The sequence below is a fragment of the Xyrauchen texanus genome, chromosome 43 (assembly GCF_025860055.1).
Source record: "Xyrauchen texanus isolate HMW12.3.18 chromosome 43, RBS_HiC_50CHRs, whole genome shotgun sequence".
Classification (NCBI taxonomy): domain Eukaryota; kingdom Metazoa; phylum Chordata; class Actinopteri; order Cypriniformes; family Catostomidae; genus Xyrauchen; species Xyrauchen texanus.
The window spans coordinates 4463652-4481295 of record NC_068318.1 but is presented as its reverse complement, the minus strand read 5'-3'; the positions used below and the strand labels follow the sequence as shown (position 1 = coordinate 4481295).

The window sequence follows — 17644 nt, the reverse complement described above, 5'->3', positions numbered from 1 at the left end:
ATATTATTTATTTATGAAATAATGGGTCAGCATTGTGAAAAGTATTGGGTTTAACAAACTAAATCAGTGTTTCCCAACCGGGGGTACGTGAGCAGTCCCCAGGGGGTACGTGGGATGATTCGCAAAAGACAAAAACAATTTTTTTAGCCATTGACTATTCTCAAAACATTATATAATATATATATATATATATATATATATATATATATATATATATATATATATATATATATATATATATATATATATATATATATATATATATATATATTATATAACATTATAATCATGTTATAATATGGTCACCATGTCCTTCCCGCCAAATGTGCTTGTCCGTGGACGCGCGCTGTGTGGCCGCGCAGTAGAGTGACCATAGCAACAGGCAGAGAGGCTAGCTTTGAGTAGAACACTAGCTAGATATGGATCAATGGCTAAAAAAACCCGCCGTTCCAAGCAGCAGCAGTGCTAGTGGCAGCTCAAGTGAACCCATGGAAAAAAGCAAAAAAAAAGCTGATAAGTCAAAGTACCGGCAATTTCATGAACAGTATGTCGTTTTCGGTTTCACTGATTGATAAGAAAGCAGCTGATGCACTGAAAACGGTACCATTGTCCAATAACACAGTGTGCCGTAGGATTGATGACATGGCCGGTGATATTGTCGATCAAGTAGTGGAAAAGTTAAAACTTTCTGGTCCATTCGCGCTGCAGTTGGACGAGTCAACAGATGTTAGTGGGTTAGCGCAGCTGATTGCGTTTGTGCGATACAGAGCCATTTCTGAAATTAACGAGCACATTCTGTTCTGCAAGAAGCTAACAGGGAGCACTACCGGTAAAGATGTGTTTCACGTTATCGACACCTTTTTCTCAGAGCACAATCTGGATTGGAAGTCCTGTATTTATGTGCACGGATGGTGCAGCATCAATGACTGGGAGGGTGAAAGGGTTAATCGCGCAGATTACAGTTTTTCTCAATCGATTTGGTACATTTCTCCAAACTCAGGTAACTGCTCTCAAAACAGTTAACACAGCAAACTAAACACTCTTATGTTGGCGAAACAGTTAAGTATTCACTGCACAATGAAACACAGCATTTTATTCTAGTAATGCATTTATTAAAATTCAATATTAACACCAAAACTAAAAGTGTGTTCTCTGTTGATTTGATAACAAATTCAGCTGAAGATACACAAAGAAATAAATGCAAATACATGTTTTTCATTAAGTTCTTTAATGATGAGTCCAGGTGTATTACAATGAGCTGTCACCCCACAAAAAAAAAAAAAAAAATGCAAATAAGTACATAGGTTTTAAAAAAAAAAAACTGCATTCATTGAATCAATTAATTTATTGATCATGCCTCTCAATTACATCTGGCCAGAGAATTTCATCAACATCACAGCAAATGTTTTCACGAGTCATGCATCGTGGGAAAAAACGCCTTGAATGCTGTATCCATCCTTGACATGCTTGTGCCCCAATATCTCCACAGGCCTCTTCCATCGCTTGAAGAAGACTTACTTGGTTGTAAGGGTTGCGGTCATGTACTTTCCATCTCCAAGAGGAGAAGAATTCCTCAATTGGATTCAGGAAAGGGGAATATGGTGGAAGGAACACCATCCTGAAACGTGGGTGATTCTCAAACCACTCTCGCACTAGTGCTGAATGGTGGAATTGGACATTGTCCCAAACAACTACAAAATTCCGCACCATTTGCTCCTGATCACCCTGCGGAAAGAGGATTTAAATTGAGGAGATTTAAAAAATGTAGGAGCCTTGCTGTGTTGTATGGTCCCAAGACAGCATTGTGTGCCACAACACCAGTTGTAGAAATTGTGGCACAGAGAGTGATGTTGCCTCCTCGTTGTCCAGGGACATTGACTGTAGCACGACGGCCGATCACATTTCTCCCTCTTCTCCTTTTTTTGTGAAGATTGAAGCCTGCTTCATCAATATACAGGTACTCATAATGAGTTGCACTGCTATCCAACTCCAAGATTCTCTAGAGTAAAAAGAACACAAGGTACAATACAGTAAGTTAGTGTTTTACAGTAATGGCATTGATTGCAGTCAATACTACTGTGAAACTGTTGCTGAAGTTTGAGTTCACACTTTGACGCAGCAGTATACATAGATATGACTAAATCTTTTCACTTACAGTAGCATGGAATAGTTTGACACATACTTAAAATTCAGAAAAAATATATCTTTGTTTTGACAATAAAAGTGCAGTAATTGGGTTGCACATACTTGAATCGCAACTCCTTCACTCTAACGGAGTTCCTCTCAAAGGGCACTTTGTATACTTGCTTCATTCGGATTGAATTTCTGTCATGTCAACAATGGCATGCTCTTGTTCAATTGAAAGAAGTCTTGTTCGTCCACCTGAATGTTCTCGAACTTCAATTCTGAAAATTTTTTGGACAAGCAGGAACATTTACTGTAGAAATCTAGACCTATGTCAAACAAGACTACATGGACTATCATTGTAGAAGTAGAATGATGTAGTTACTTACCGGTTTTCCGTCTGAAATGTGCGGATAATTGAAGCCACTGTGGATCTGTTTATATTGGGCTGAACTCTCTGCCCAGCTTCTCTCAGTGAGAGACCATGATTTATGACATGGTCAATCAGTGTGGCTCTGATTTCATTTGAAACACACGTGTACCCTATCCTTCTACCTCTCCTCCCTCCTCTTACACCTTGCCCTCCTCTTACACCTTGCCTTACACCTCGCCCTCCTCTTCCTCTCTGTCCATCTCTTCTTATATGTTCTACTCTTTCTCTTTCCACTATACTATTGCCCTCCAATCTATCCATCTCTTCTCCCTCTACTCCTCTCTCTTCTCCTCTTCCTACATCCTCAGCTCTTCTTTCTCCTACATATTCAGCTCTTCTTGCTCCTTCTCCATCTCCTCTTCTTTTCCCTCTACCCTGTCCACCACCTCTCACTCTTACACCTCTTCCTTTTCCACTGCTCATTCTTTTTATTGTCTTTTCTCCTCATTCATCTTTGTTCTTCTTCTCTTCCCCTTTTGTAGTTGTTGTAATTAAGACAGCTGTGTGAACAATTAGGAAATTGGCTTTTTCTGTGTTGAGTGGATTATTAACTCATCAGATATCAATTTGGGGTTAATTGAGGACATAAGGTGTGCAACTGACTATTTTACAATTCATAGAGTTTTGTTTGTTGTGTTTTGAAAATGGTACAAAAATGCTTGTGATCTTTGTGAAGACCAATGAAAAAGCTGCAAAAGTTTTTCCTGGTATATTAAAGATTTGGTTGGCTGTATGAACTGCTGTGATAACATTAGGGAATTTTGTGCACAGTGTTTTGAGAAAATTATGCTTTTGATTTGTAATTTGTATGAAATGAAGGAGAATTTATTATCTGTTTAGGACAATTACGAAGTGTACAGATCACTGTGTTAAATGTTTTGAGAGCAGTTACCCGAGTTTGGAGAAATGTACCAAATCGATTGAGAAAAACTGTAAGAACGTAAACTCCGACGTTCAGTGGAATCACTGTATCATCCACAGAGAGGCACTGGCCAGTAAGAGAATGAGTCCTGAGTTACATGAAGTTTTGAATGACGCAGTGAAAGTGATAAACTTTGTTGAATCGCGGCCTCTGAATCACAGACTGTTTGAAAGGCTCTGTCATAACAGTGGCGCTGAGCACCAACGACTACTGCTTCACACCGATGTACGTTGGCTTTCGAAAGGGAAAGCACTACAGAGGCTTTTGGAGCTGCGCAACGAAGTAAGCGCTTTTCTGGCAGAACACTCACATCCCCTTGTTGTTATGTTAGAGAACACAGACTGGGTAGCCCGCCTTGCATATCTTGCTGATTTTTTTAGCAAACTGAACAACCTGAATTTAACTTTACAGGGTAAAGACACACACATCCTAAACATGTATGACAAAGTGTGTGGATTCATGAAGAAGATCAAACTGTGGGAGAGTAAATGTGAAGATGGGGACACAAGTTTCTTTCTGCAGGTGATGTTGACAGAGCTTCTATAGTGCAATTAGTAAGCACACATTTATCCAAACTCAACAGTGAGTTCAACTCCTACTTCCCTGATATTGAAAGCAAGTCTGCCAAACTTGACTGGGACCGTAATCCTTTCATGACTGAAAGTACGGATAACAACATTCCTACCAGACTACAGGAAAATCTGCTGGATGTGTCCTCAGACCGTGGACTGAAGATGAGGTACTCAGAAACAAACCTGTCACAGTTCTGGTGTGATGTGGAGAAGGAATATCCTGATTTGGGGAAACATGCACTGAATGAACTCCTGCCATTTGGATCTACATATTTATGTGAAGTGACATTTTCATCCATGGCCGTAATTAAGTCCAAGCACAGGAACAGACTGAACTTGGAGAAAAGCCTGATAGCTGCTGTTGCCACACTGCCCCCAAGACTGACCAAGCTTATGAGTGAGAGACAGGGTCAAGTTTCTCATTGATTGGTGAGTCCTTTTGTGTCATACACAGGTCTAAACTTATTTTGAGTAGGCTGCTACTACGTACAAGTTTTCTACATGTCGTAATCTGCGTTCCTCTTAGATTGGTCTCTTGGTTGTTCCCAAGACACAGTTTCGTTCTGTGATAAAGCATTTTCTTCCTATGCTTTGGAATTCAAATACATTAGTGATTTTTAAATCTTTTCTCAAAACATTTTATTTTAGGATTGCTTTTACTTGATTATTAATTTTATTAGTTTATTTTTGTATTTAAAGTGTGTATTTTTCTCTGTTGTTATGTTTGCCTGTAAAGCTTTTGAAAAAGCAACTTTTAAAGGCGCTATATAAAATACATTTATTATTATTATTATTATTATATAAAATGTGATCTTTGTTTTTGTATAATTGGTCTGGACATGTGAAGATGTGAAAAAGTCATACAAATATTGAACAAAGACAAGTATTATAGGAAGTAAAAATATCATTATTTACAGGTAAATTCAGGTATCACCTAAAATTTACACCAAATCTAAAAATCACACCGATCACATGCGCTTGTGGGGGTACTTCAGGCAGGATAAAATGTTTTGGGGGTACAGTACCCTAAAAAGGTTGGGAACCACTGAACTAAATTATGAGAGAGGTCTACTTTATTGTCTTGGAAAATGTTGTTGTTTGATTTGGAGGCACCAGTGCATTTCAAAGTGAACAAAGGCTGATTTGACCACATCCACTGTTCACTGGCTGACTGGAGAACACACCGAAGAAGGACAGACTTTGAAGAACACAATGCCATACAGCAGGCATTTTCAGAAAATGCTGTCTAATCGCTTTCAGTATAGTTATGTGATACTGTATCTCATCAGTTTCACACTTTTGTCCATTCAGAAACCAGATAAAAGAACTGACCAGATGAGATGATGTCATCATTGCTTGGTCTCTTATTTGAGTGAAAAGGAGAATGATCTTATCCAAGTGTAAAATATACTGTAAGCATCTGAAACTTTTCTGAAAATATATGGTGTTTTGTTAAAATTGCATTATTACATTGTGTTTGATTATACAGAAGCAGAAATACAACATGAACACGTAGAGTGCATTGGGAATTGGGCATTCCTAAAAGGGGAGAAAATTATAAATAAATAAAAATCAATTGAGGGGTAGTTCACCAAAAAGTGAAAATGTTTAAATTATTTACTCACGCTCATGTAGTTTCAAACACATATGACTTTCTTTCAAATATGGAACACTGCATGAGGTGCTGGGCAGAAAACTGAAAGCCTCAGTTACCATTCACTTTACCTATTGTGTGTATGTATGTGTGTGTTTGTGTGTGTGTGTGTGTCTGTTTGTGTGGTGCGTGTGTTTCTGTGTGTGTGTGTGGTGTGTATGTGTGTATGTGTGTGTGGTTTGTGTTTCTGTGGTGCATGTTTGTGTGTGGTGTGTGTTTGTGTGTGGTTTGCGTGTGGTTTGCGTGTGGTTTGTGTGTGGTGTGTGTGTGGGCAGGTTTATGTGGTTTACGAATAAATTTTTTAGGTTACAAACTGGTAATTACAAGGATATTATGCTATAAATGTGTTTTATAATGACATTTCTAGTGACCCCATTATTCAAATCACTTAAAAAACATACTAAACAATATTTGTTTGAAAATGTAAAAATGCAGGAAGTTTTCTGTGAGGGTTAGGTTTAGGGGTAGGGTTAGGTTTAGGGGATAGAATTTATAGTTTGTACAGTATAAAAACCATTATGTCTATGGGGAGTCCTCACAAGAATAGACGCACCAACATGTGTGTGTGTGTGTGTGTATGTGTGTATATGTGTGTGTGTGTGTGTGTTTGTGTGTGTGTTTTTGTGAGTGTGTGTGTGTGTGTGTGTGTCTGTGTTTGTGTATGTGTGAGTGTGTGTGTTTGTGTGTGTGTGTGTGTATGTGTGTTTGTGTGTGTGTGCGTGTGTGTGTGTTCTGCAGCATGACAGCATCACTATCTACAAGAGGGGTGAGCAGGAGGACAAAAACATTGTCTTTTGAGGGTGTCCAAGCCTGTATGTAGTTTTATATAATTTTTATATATTTTAAAATGTTTTTTTTTATGAATACTACACATACACCATGTCTGTAAAATAAATGCTTAACCATGTCTGTGTTTATTTGGTCTTTATATAACCTATGCATATTTTGTATGGGTGACTTACTGTTCAAGTTATTTATTAATATGTATATCAATATACATGTATAAATGCTTGGTAATATCCTATGGAATATAAATTAATTGAAAAACAAACAATGGTTTTAAGAATTGAATCATTATTATTTTGATAGTTTAATATAGTTTTATTTAGGTTAAAATATGTTGAATTAATTTGAAATATACTTAATATAACAAGTAATTAATATCACAACCTGATCATATGTCAGACTAATTTGGGTCAGTTTACATAATTTAAAGGGATAGTTCACCCAAAAATGAAAATTCTCTCATCATTTCCTCACCCTCATGATATCCAGGTGTGTATGGCTTACTTTCTTCTGCAGAACACAAATGAAGAAAAATATCTTTGATCTGTAGGTCCTTAAAATGGTCCAAGTGAATGGAGATTTAAAATCACAGACAATCAGCATAAACGTCATCTATATGACTCCAGCAGTTAAATTAATGTCTTCTAAAGCAATACGATTACTTTTGATGTGAAAAAAAGATAAATATTTAAGTACTTTTTAACTCTAAATCATCACTTCTACTTGTTTGAGACATCCAGTATAAGCACACAAATGCAGCATTGTGAGTAAAGAAGCAAGATTTCAAGTTAAAAAAAGGATTTAAAAATGTATCTTTTCATACCAAAAGTGACCTTGTTGCTTTAGAAGACATTCATTTAATCGCTGGAGTTGTATGGATGACGTTTATGCTGACTGTCTATGATTTTTGGAGCTTCAAATGAGAAATCTCGCTGAATCAATCGCAAGCACACGCCCCTGCACTTTTGACTTTTGACTTATGACGGTGTGAAATAATGAATTATAGAAATTTAGATATTAAATTTAAAGCTCCAATCTCCTCAGTCCTCCGAAGATTCCGAAAAAAAGTCAGTTGGTGCTTCAGTGACTACTTCACTCAGAGAACCTGTCAATCACAGCTGTCAATCATGATGTCACAGCACCGTTTTTATAGCATCAAATAACTAAAAACAAACTTATTTTGAAAACAAACACTTGAAATGACATCAACGTGATAGAAACGACAGTAAATGACAGAAACTATCTTTGGAAAAAAGATATGTGAAGTTTAATTGAATTGTTTAGTTGGTCTCACGTCCCGTTGAATAACATGGGGAGGCGGGGCTTATGACCTATACTAGGACCAGTCACCGGGGGGCGATCGAGATGTTTTGGCTTCACTTTTGAGGGCTTGTGCGACACACTTGCTCAAGACACCTTAATCTTTATTATGACAAGAAGTCTTAAAACCTGTCAATGGTTCCTTCAGTAACTCCATCATAAGAGAAAGGCTTTGAGCTCTTGAAATATATCTTAAAGTTCTTTGAGTACATAAATAGGACATTTGGAGCTTCTTAAAGGGTTCCTGGGGATCCCCAGAGGATTGTGAGGAATCCCAAACAGTGCCTCGTGTATCTTTTAATTCAGTTCCCTCATTCATTGTGCAATGTTGTAATTATTGTGCTGTAAAAATAACAACACAGAACAAAACAAGCTTGAAAAAAAGATGTCAGTGGTAAATTTCATTCATCAGAAAAGTGCAATAACGAATATATCCAGATGGTGGCGCTAAACTACAAGAGTAACACGTGCTTAAAAATATTAGTGTATCCTGCATAGTGTGCTTGTTATATTCACTTAGAAATACGGTTTCATGGTTTGATTTTTAAAAACTCTTGCTGGTAGTCTAAAACTACAAATAACATATATAGCAGTGTGGAGGCTTCTAAATAGAGTATTCTTTTGAATGAATGAATGCTTCACTGGTGCATTCAGAATGTGAATGATAACACTCATTGGTTCTCTGGGCCAGTGTAACAAAACCCATTTGGACAGGAACAAAATGGCATTCATGAAGAACTGAATGGTCCAAAGTGACACAAACGGACACAAAGAAGAAAACCATCTTAAACCTGTCATTTGAACTGCACATCCTCAGATGGGGTGATCAAGTTTTGAGTCCACAGAACAAGAAAACTACTGTACCAGTTTGTGCCCATGTGTTGTGGTAGTGTTCGGTGTGTAAACCTTGGCTCTCTTTGGAGGTGATGAGTCCTGCACTTACTGTAAAGAGGAATAAAGTTTGGCTTGACTTTACTACTGGGATGTGTTGAAAACTGCTCAGTTGCTGATTAAACGCTGCACTCAAATGTCTTATGAAACTGTATTACCAATTAAGTTGTCCATTTATTTTCTAATTTGAGTGTCCTGTGTGGCTTGTTTGGGCTGCCAGCTCCAAAGACCTCAAATATTTAGCGGAGGGTATACCATATTGCCTATAGGCAATAAATTAAAGGTGCACGCAGTCATTTGTTCCTCAAGAAGATAATCGAAATAAAACTATTATTGTGCCGCATTCCGTTTTGCAATGAAACACCCCATCGTTATATCTTTAAAGCATACTTTCTTAAAGTTTAAATAAATAAACTCTGAAACTGGCATTTCTCCGCTGCCTCTATGAGTTATGTGAAGTGACCGAGGAAGAGACTGAATCTTCTCCCGGCTGATGCACACTCTGGCGTGGGTATGCTCGTCACTCGCTCCCGTTTGCTGCAGCTGTACTATAACATGATTGCTCGCAACATAGTGAATCATAATGTATGTGTCACGATCACTGTGTGTATCTTATCAAGAAGAAAATCTGTGATACGCAGCTCTTTTAAGAAGAGAAAGTTGTTTTTTATGAGTTAAAGATGGATCGAAGTGAACATAAAGGTGAGAGAGTGTAGTCTTACCCCATTATACACTGCAACAAAATAAGTTTTTCCTTTAAAACAATGTACATTTACTTCAGGAGTTATACAGCAAGTAAAACATTTTAATCAGAGAATGTTAAATACAATATTTAATCAGGGCTCGACAAGTGGATTTTTTTAAAGGGCAAGGGAAATAAATTTTACTTGCTCGACCAGACAAGCAGACTTATGGAATGATATTCCGGACATTATTCAAAAGGAATTGCAAATTGTATTTGCAATTGCGTTTTCAATTTGTGGACGCATAAAATGTGACATAATCCAAACGCAATTGCAAATCGCGCATTACCGTTTGCATTTTCGTTTAGCTGAACGCACAGTGACTGCCAGATTTCAAATGGAAAAGCAAAGTCCGTTTGCAACTGTGTTTCCCATATCTTACGAGTTTTGGCCCTGTCATATTTAAATAGCAATTTCAATTACCACGTCTGCTTTTCACTTTCTCAGCGTCGCGTATGTAGCCAGCCAAAACTCAAATGGAATACTCATTTTTTTTTTTTTTTTTTTATTGCAATATTAACAAACAGAACAAGACCGATACATACAAGAAATATAAACAATCTTTCAAAACAAAAGAGAAATTATGGTTCAGAATACATTAAGAGGGAAATGTGAAAGAAATTTAAATATATTCAACAATAGTCTAAAAAGAAAAGAGAGTAAGAGAAGAAAGAAAAAAAAAGAAGAAGAGGGCACAAAAGAAAAAAACATTAAGAGAGAATATTAAACATGGCACTAATTCTGGATGTTTTCATTGCTTTCTTGTTAACAGAAGTTGAAATTGTATTTAAATACATCTTCAATTCTTCTTTGAAAAAGCTAAAGTGGGGTTTACTTTTCATATATTTACATTTATGGATATGAAACTTTCCAATATATAAAAGAAGGTTTATACAAAAACATGCATTAATTAGATTCTTGTCTTTAACATAAAATCCAAAAAGAATGTGTCTATATGATAAAGAAAAGTTACATAAAACCTTTTGGACAATCAGAGCATCAATATTGTTCCAGAAAGACCGAGTAAAAAGACATTCCCAAAACAAATGATCAACAGTTTCAGAGGAGGCTTCACAAAAGTGCAGGAAGTATCAATATCATTTCTACATTTCTTTAAAAAAGTATTTAACTGGATAAAATCTATGAATAATTTTATAGGATATTTCTTTAACTTTATTAGTTAGAAAGAATTTCTGAGGAAGTGTCCAAACATATGACCATTTAATATCATCAAAAAGGTTATTCCAATAAGAAATGGAGGAAGGAATTGAAGTAACAGGGTCCAAAAATAATGACCTAATTTTATAATTGGATTTATGTATTGAAAAACAAATAGAAGCAACCACAGTAGATTCAGGTCTAGGGGGAGAAACAGAAGTCACTGTAGCACTATTATTGTTTCTAAACAGCATACAGATTTCCAAAGAGATGGCCTTGAAAACTATATTAAATTCTTTACTAGATACTGGGAATTGGTATCCTGAAACAAAATCAGAATAATTAAATAAATTACCTTCACTATCAAATAGCTGGTTTACTAATATCACCCCATTATTGAACCAGTTTTCAAGAAATAAAGATGTCCTCTTATGAAGAATATTACAGTTGTTCCAAATTAAAAAATTGTGTGGCGAGAAATTATGCTTGTAAATAAGTTTCCAAGCCATAAGCATCTGCTGATGATAATTGGAAAGTTTGACAGGAAGTTTACTAATTGAATAATTGCACATTAAAAGAAAATGTATACCTCCTAATTGAGAAAAAATATATCTTGGGATTATACTCCAAATAGAAGATTGATTGTGAAGGAAACGTTTAAGCCAATTCATTTTTAAGGTATTGTTAAGAGAATCAAAATCAATGAAATTTAAGCCACCTTTATTATAAGAATTCAAAATAACTGATTTTCTAATACTCAAATGGAATACTAATTCCCTTAGTATTTCCATTTCCGATGCCTTACACAGAAACCTGTCAATCAGGGTCAAGGGTGGGATTATGCTATGGGGCGTGTTTGTCTTGGGAAGTGACATCACTCTCAGTCCACGGTCAAGAGGTGATGCCCTGAACAGACGCCGGTTTATCAAATCAAATCAAATCACTTTATTGTCACACTACCATGTACACAAGTATAACAGTAGGTGAAATTCTTGTGTGCAGTTCCGAGCAACATAGCAGTCATGACAGTGACGAGACATATACCAATTACAGTAAACAACATATTTACACAAAACAATTTACAAATCAAATGTACACATACTTACACAACACAATAATTATATACAATGTACAGTAAACAATACACACAATATACAATACAATAAGTAGGAGTATATGAAATATATATATATGAAGTAGTATATTGAGGAGAATATGTTGACAGTCCAGTGTGAGATATAAGATGAATAAAGTGCAGTGCTAATTATTGATCCTGATTGACTGTGAGTGATGTCACTTCCCAAGACAAACACGCCCCATAGCATAATCCCACCCTTGACCCTGATTGACAGGTTTCTATGTAAGGCATCGGAAATGGAAATACTAAGGGAATTAGTATTCCATTTGAGTTTTGGCTGCCTACATACGACGCTGAGAAAGTGAAAAGCAGACGTGGTAATTGAAATTGCTATTTAAATATGACAGGGCCAAAACTCGTAAGATATGGGAAACACAGTTGCAAACGGACTTTGCTTTTCCATTTGAAATCTGGCAGTCACTGTGCGTTCGCTTAAACGAAAATGCAAACGGTAATGCGCGATTTGCAATTGCGTTTGGATTATGTCACATTTTATGCGTCCACAAATTGAAAACGCAATTGCAAATACAATTTGCAATTCCTTTTGAATAATGTCCGGAATATCATTCCATACAGACTGTTTAAAACGTCAACAATGGAAAAATAACCGGCTGTATTTGTGATAGCCTAGGCCTATGTCACTTATTAGAAAGTTAATATTCTTATTCTGCTGTTGAAAGTAATCCAGAACACGTAATTTTATAATTCGTTAGCGATCTAGTAACGGCTGCACACTGATTGATTGACAGGCGGCGAATGCTCGTGTTTCCAAAAATGCTTGTGCTAATGCGCACCTGAACGGTCAAATACATTTAAAATTTCAGCCAAAATGTCTGTCTTGGTGAGGTATTCATGTAAACACAGAGAGTGATGTCTAAAGTGAACTTAAACAGTGGAGAAAAAGTGGAATTGTATTAAAATGTCGGACTTGTAAGTACAAATGTAAGCTAATAGACCTGCTGCTGTCTAGTTTGTCATTAATATAATAATCAAACAACCTAAGCCTAATTCAAAAAAGGGGTAAAATTACAGTATCATCATATTCAATTTTCAAACTTAATAACAGCTGGTTTTGGTTACTTACTACTTACTGCGTTTAACATAAATGCATAGACATACTTCCACAAACAGTTGGCTAATTGCTGTGGAGAGGCCTGTCCCGTTTAGGTCTTCCACAATGGTATAAGATTATCATTAGACTTAAAAAGTTGTAATAAATGTGCTTACTAACAATAAAGAGGACAAATAATCTTTTCAAAATACCTCTAAATGATATTCACTGAATTAAAGGAAAAAATACTTTTATTAAGTTTTATTTGTAAGAAGATATTTAGACTTGCTTTTAGAGAATGTATCTTGAAAATGTGTATTTCAGGTCATACCAGAACCTTTGTCCTGTCTGAATGTATGCTCTTGTGGTTTGATTATGTTCACATGTTTACCTAACAGCTGTTACAAAAATATGATAATAGTTTGGAGGACAAAATTAACAAACATATTCTAAGAGGGCTTTGACCATATTTAACCCTTCTGCATCAATTTAAAAACGTTCTTAGAGGACCAAAAAAAAAAAAACAACTCCCATAATAATATTGTATATGACAGTTTTGTTCCAACTGCTTACACACGTTTTCAAAACTACACACAATTCCCAAAACTGCACACACAAAATTCAAAATGCCTCACATCTCCTTCAAAATGTAACACTGCATTCAAAATGCCATAAACATATAGGGCAGGCTATGCTTCTCTTCTCCGGGCTGGGTCTGGCCACAATACTTCGTCCACATCACAAGATATGTTTTCTCTTGCCAAACATCGAGGGAAGTATCTCCTAGCATGGCATATCCAACCTTGGACCAAGGCAACTTCTATGTCCCCACATGCGTCCTCCATTGTCTGGAGAAGCAGCATGCGGGCATAGGGTTGGCGATCATACACTTTCCAGCGCCAGGCTGAGAAGAATTCCTCTATGGGATTTAGAAAAAGTGAATATGGAGGTAGGTACAAAACTACCAATTGTGGATGGGTGGCAAACCAGTTTTGGACCAGAACAGCCCGGTGAAAACTAACATTGTCCCATATAACCACACATCTAGCAGGCTGCTGATCTGGATCAGGGACAAGCATTGTGTAAAATGCATCCAGAAAAGTGAGCATATGGCCGGTGTTGTATGGACCCAGTTTGGCATTGTGATGGAGGACCCCGTTTTGAGTGATGGCAGCACACATAGTTATATTACCCCACGCTGTCCAGGGACATTGGTAATTGCCCTCTGTCCTATTACATGTCTTCCGTGGCGCCTGGTTTTGGTGAGGTCGAAGCCAACCTCATCCACATACATAAAATCATGGTGAATTACATGGGCATCCATCTCCTATATTCACTGTAACAGACAAAAGGATATACAGAAGAGTAAATATGGTATGTCTGAAGTACTGGAAGTAGTGTTGCATACATACCTCTACAAAGTCATGTCGCAGATTCTTGACTCTGTCAGAGTTTCTCTCAAATGGCACCTTGTAAAGTTGTTTCATCGATGATAACCAACCTCATTCATTCAATGCAGTGCAGTAAATGGATGGCTTAGAGTTACAAAGGTTTATGAAATACTATGCAGTCATACGTATTTTACAGTACATTACTGTAATGCTAAAATAGTCATTAGATAGTTGCATACCTGTTCTCATTTCTGAAGGTTCGAATTACGGACGCCACTGTAAATCGACTCAAGTTGGGATGGACTCTCAGTCCAGACTCTCTCATAGTCAAACCATGGTTGATCACATGATCAACAAGTGTTGCCCTAATCTCATCAGAGATGGCTCTCCTTCCTTCTCTTCTTTGCCCTCGTCCTCTTCTTCTTCCTCCTCTTCCTCCTCCTCCTCTTCCAACTCTTTGTTTTTTAATTGTCCTTGTTGTTGTCCCCTGCCTCTCCCTCCTACTCCTCTTGCTCTCTGCCCATTATTGGCATCCATTGTTCAAAACAGGTAATCTGACCTTTGACCTATTTATAGGCCTATACTACAGTAAAGCAGTGATTGGTTAGTGATAGTAGGTTGGAGAGTTGGTGTGTAATTTTGCACTTTGAGTGAGAGGTTTCAAAAATTGTGTGACATGAAAAGATTTTGTGTGTAAGCAGTTGGAAAAAACTGTAATATTTTTATAAATATATTATATATAAATATATTTTTAACCATCACCAGTCCTGATCCTATCTACTAAATATTTAATCATTTTCAAGATTTTAACTCTTTAAATGCCAGTTTATTTACATAATACCACTGTTGTTTTCACATACACACACACACACACACACACACACACGTAGTGTTTCCATGTTTTATGGGGACTTTCCATAGACATAATGGTTTTTATACTGTACAAACTTTATATTCTATCCCCTAAACCTAACCCTACCCCTAAACCTAACCCTCACAGAAAACTTTCTGCATTTTTACATTTTCAAAAAACATAATTTAGTATGATTTATAAGCTGTTTTCCTCATGGGGACCGACAAAATGTCCCCACAAGGTCAAAAATTTCGGGTTTTACTATCCTTATGGGGACATTTGGTACACACAAAGTGATAAATACACGCTCACACACACACACACACACACACACACACACACACACACACAAAACACACACACACACACACACACACACACACACATTTCTCAATACACACATACAAAACACTCTGACATCCATACCAACACACCCACACAATTTTAGCTGCATCATTTATTCAATTGGCCTGCAGTGCGCTATAATACAGCAAACAGAAAATAAGAAAAAAAGCATGTATTTGCTCCACAGGCTAAACGTGAGAAAAATGGCGCCAATTGGTGGACAATATACAAAAATTTAATTTTTAAGCCAGGGCTCCGGAATGAAAGCATTATATCATAAAATTCATTATTTTATGCTTTAATGGCACAGGGGTCAAATATTGCAGTGGGGGCATTTTTGTCCTTAAGGTCCTGAGTGTAACTAATTTGTTTACAGTGTATTATAGATGTATTATAGGAACTGAGGTTGAAATATCAAAATTCCCCAAAATACACAGCCAAAATTATAAAAATAAATAAAAAAAAACATTGATTTTTTTGAAAAAGACAAAAATGCCCCGAAGGTCGAACAAGGGTTAAACCTATTTAAGACAGCTTTGAACCCAACATACAAAACCACTGCTACAGAAAACACTTTTGACTTTTGACTTAAATCCTTATATTTATACAACTAGCCCCAGTCTCCCATTATTACTTTAGGTTTACAATGTTAGGTGCCAAATGCAAAATTATGTGAAATGTGTTCCAAAAAGCATTCATATTATTAATGTTTCATTTTTAAGGGAATAACCTAGATGACAATACAATTCACCCTTGCAGAATTTAAACCGATTTAATATAGTTGTAATGTGACTGTAGAAACCATGTTTTTTTTGTATCATGGTTTTTATACAATTAACCATGGTTTCACTACAGTTGTACTGTAGTATCTATATACAGTAGTATGATTTTTACTATGCTAATATTGTAGTAACATGACACTAGCATGCTTAAGTTTGTCGTTTCTATGGTTTTAGTACAAATGTCATTATTAGACTATGGTAGTAAAGTAAAACCATGTTTCATTTTCATAAGGGCTGGTAATACACACTGTATCTTCTCTACTTCACACTCCACAACCCCGTCCAAGTGCGCTGCTCTGGGCGTGGCACTACTGAACTATGCGCCACGCCCTATTTCTATGACAACGCCTATGATTGGCAGTGAGTTGATGAACAAGGCTGAGCGCGTGGGTCCAAAAGACACGCCCACTACTGAGGACGGTTGTACAACAACAGTCACGTGATATACGGAGCGTTGCATAAATTACTATGACAGCGATAAGTGAGGCGTTATAACATCCACTAACCCGCCCAACCCGAACTGGTGTAGCAATGTTTACTGTTAAAGAGCTTTAACCGGATCAGTTGCTTTATTTTCATCAGTGTAGAAATGCTGTCATGGATCGCGGCGCTGTTAACGGGAATCCTCGCCGCGCGTCTCGCGCAGCGTCTGTGTTTTCCGTACTTCTGGAAAGACGCGCTTTTTTTAACGAAAGTCATCCGCTACGGAGCGCGCCTGGAAGTCTACAAAAAAACCTCGAAAGTCGTGACAGTTGTAGACAGATTTATTCAACAGGCGGAGCGGATTCCTGAAAACCCCTTTGTGATTTATGAAGGAGTGACTGTCACGTATGGAGAGCTGGAGGCGCGGAGTAACCGCGTCGCGCGCGTCTTTCAGCACGCGGTGAAGAAAGGCGACACGGTTGCGCTCCTCATGAGCAACGAACCCGACTTCATCTCGGTCTGGTTCGGCTTCAGTAAACTGGGCTGTGCTGTGGCTTTCCTCAACACCAACATCAAATCCAGATCACTGCTGCACTGCTTTAACTGCTGCGGGGCCAAACTACTGGTGGTGGGCGCAGGTAAACTCATGAACTGTTTACATGTTTGTCTCTCATAATAACCTAGTTTCTCTGTTTATAGTGTACAGAAAGCCAGTCATGCATTTTTTAATATTGACAAGACAAATATATTCGATTAATGTCTAATATTTGTGCTTGAGTGCAGATTACGTAAAGGGGTAGTTCACCCAGAAAATGGAGATTCTGTCATCATTTACTCACCACGACGTTGCTAACAAGACTTTTTATTTTTTTCTGTTGTGGAAAACATAATTTTGAAGAGTGAAGTGGTGGTTACTCTTCTTCTGTGCAGTTGCAACTCATTGTGTTTTAGTAGTTTGTGAAAGCATTGCACATCAGATGACTTGTGGAATACACCACCTAACTGACACATTATATAATGTCAGCTGATAAAAATGTAAAAACAAACCACGCTCTGAT

General features: G+C 37.1%; 1 protein-coding gene across 1 annotated transcript in view; it reads left to right on the top strand.

Annotated features, from left to right (window-relative positions):
• Positions 1-16646: 16646 nt before the first annotated feature.
• slc27a6 (solute carrier family 27 member 6) overlaps positions 16647-17644 on the top strand; it is a 38555-nt gene continuing 37557 nt past the window's right edge. The window contains exon 1 of the mRNA XM_052115661.1: positions 16647-17224. Coding sequence (XP_051971621.1) covers positions 16753-17224 — 472 coding nt within the window. The 5' untranslated portion in view covers positions 16647-16752. The remainder of the gene's footprint in view (positions 17225-17644) is intronic.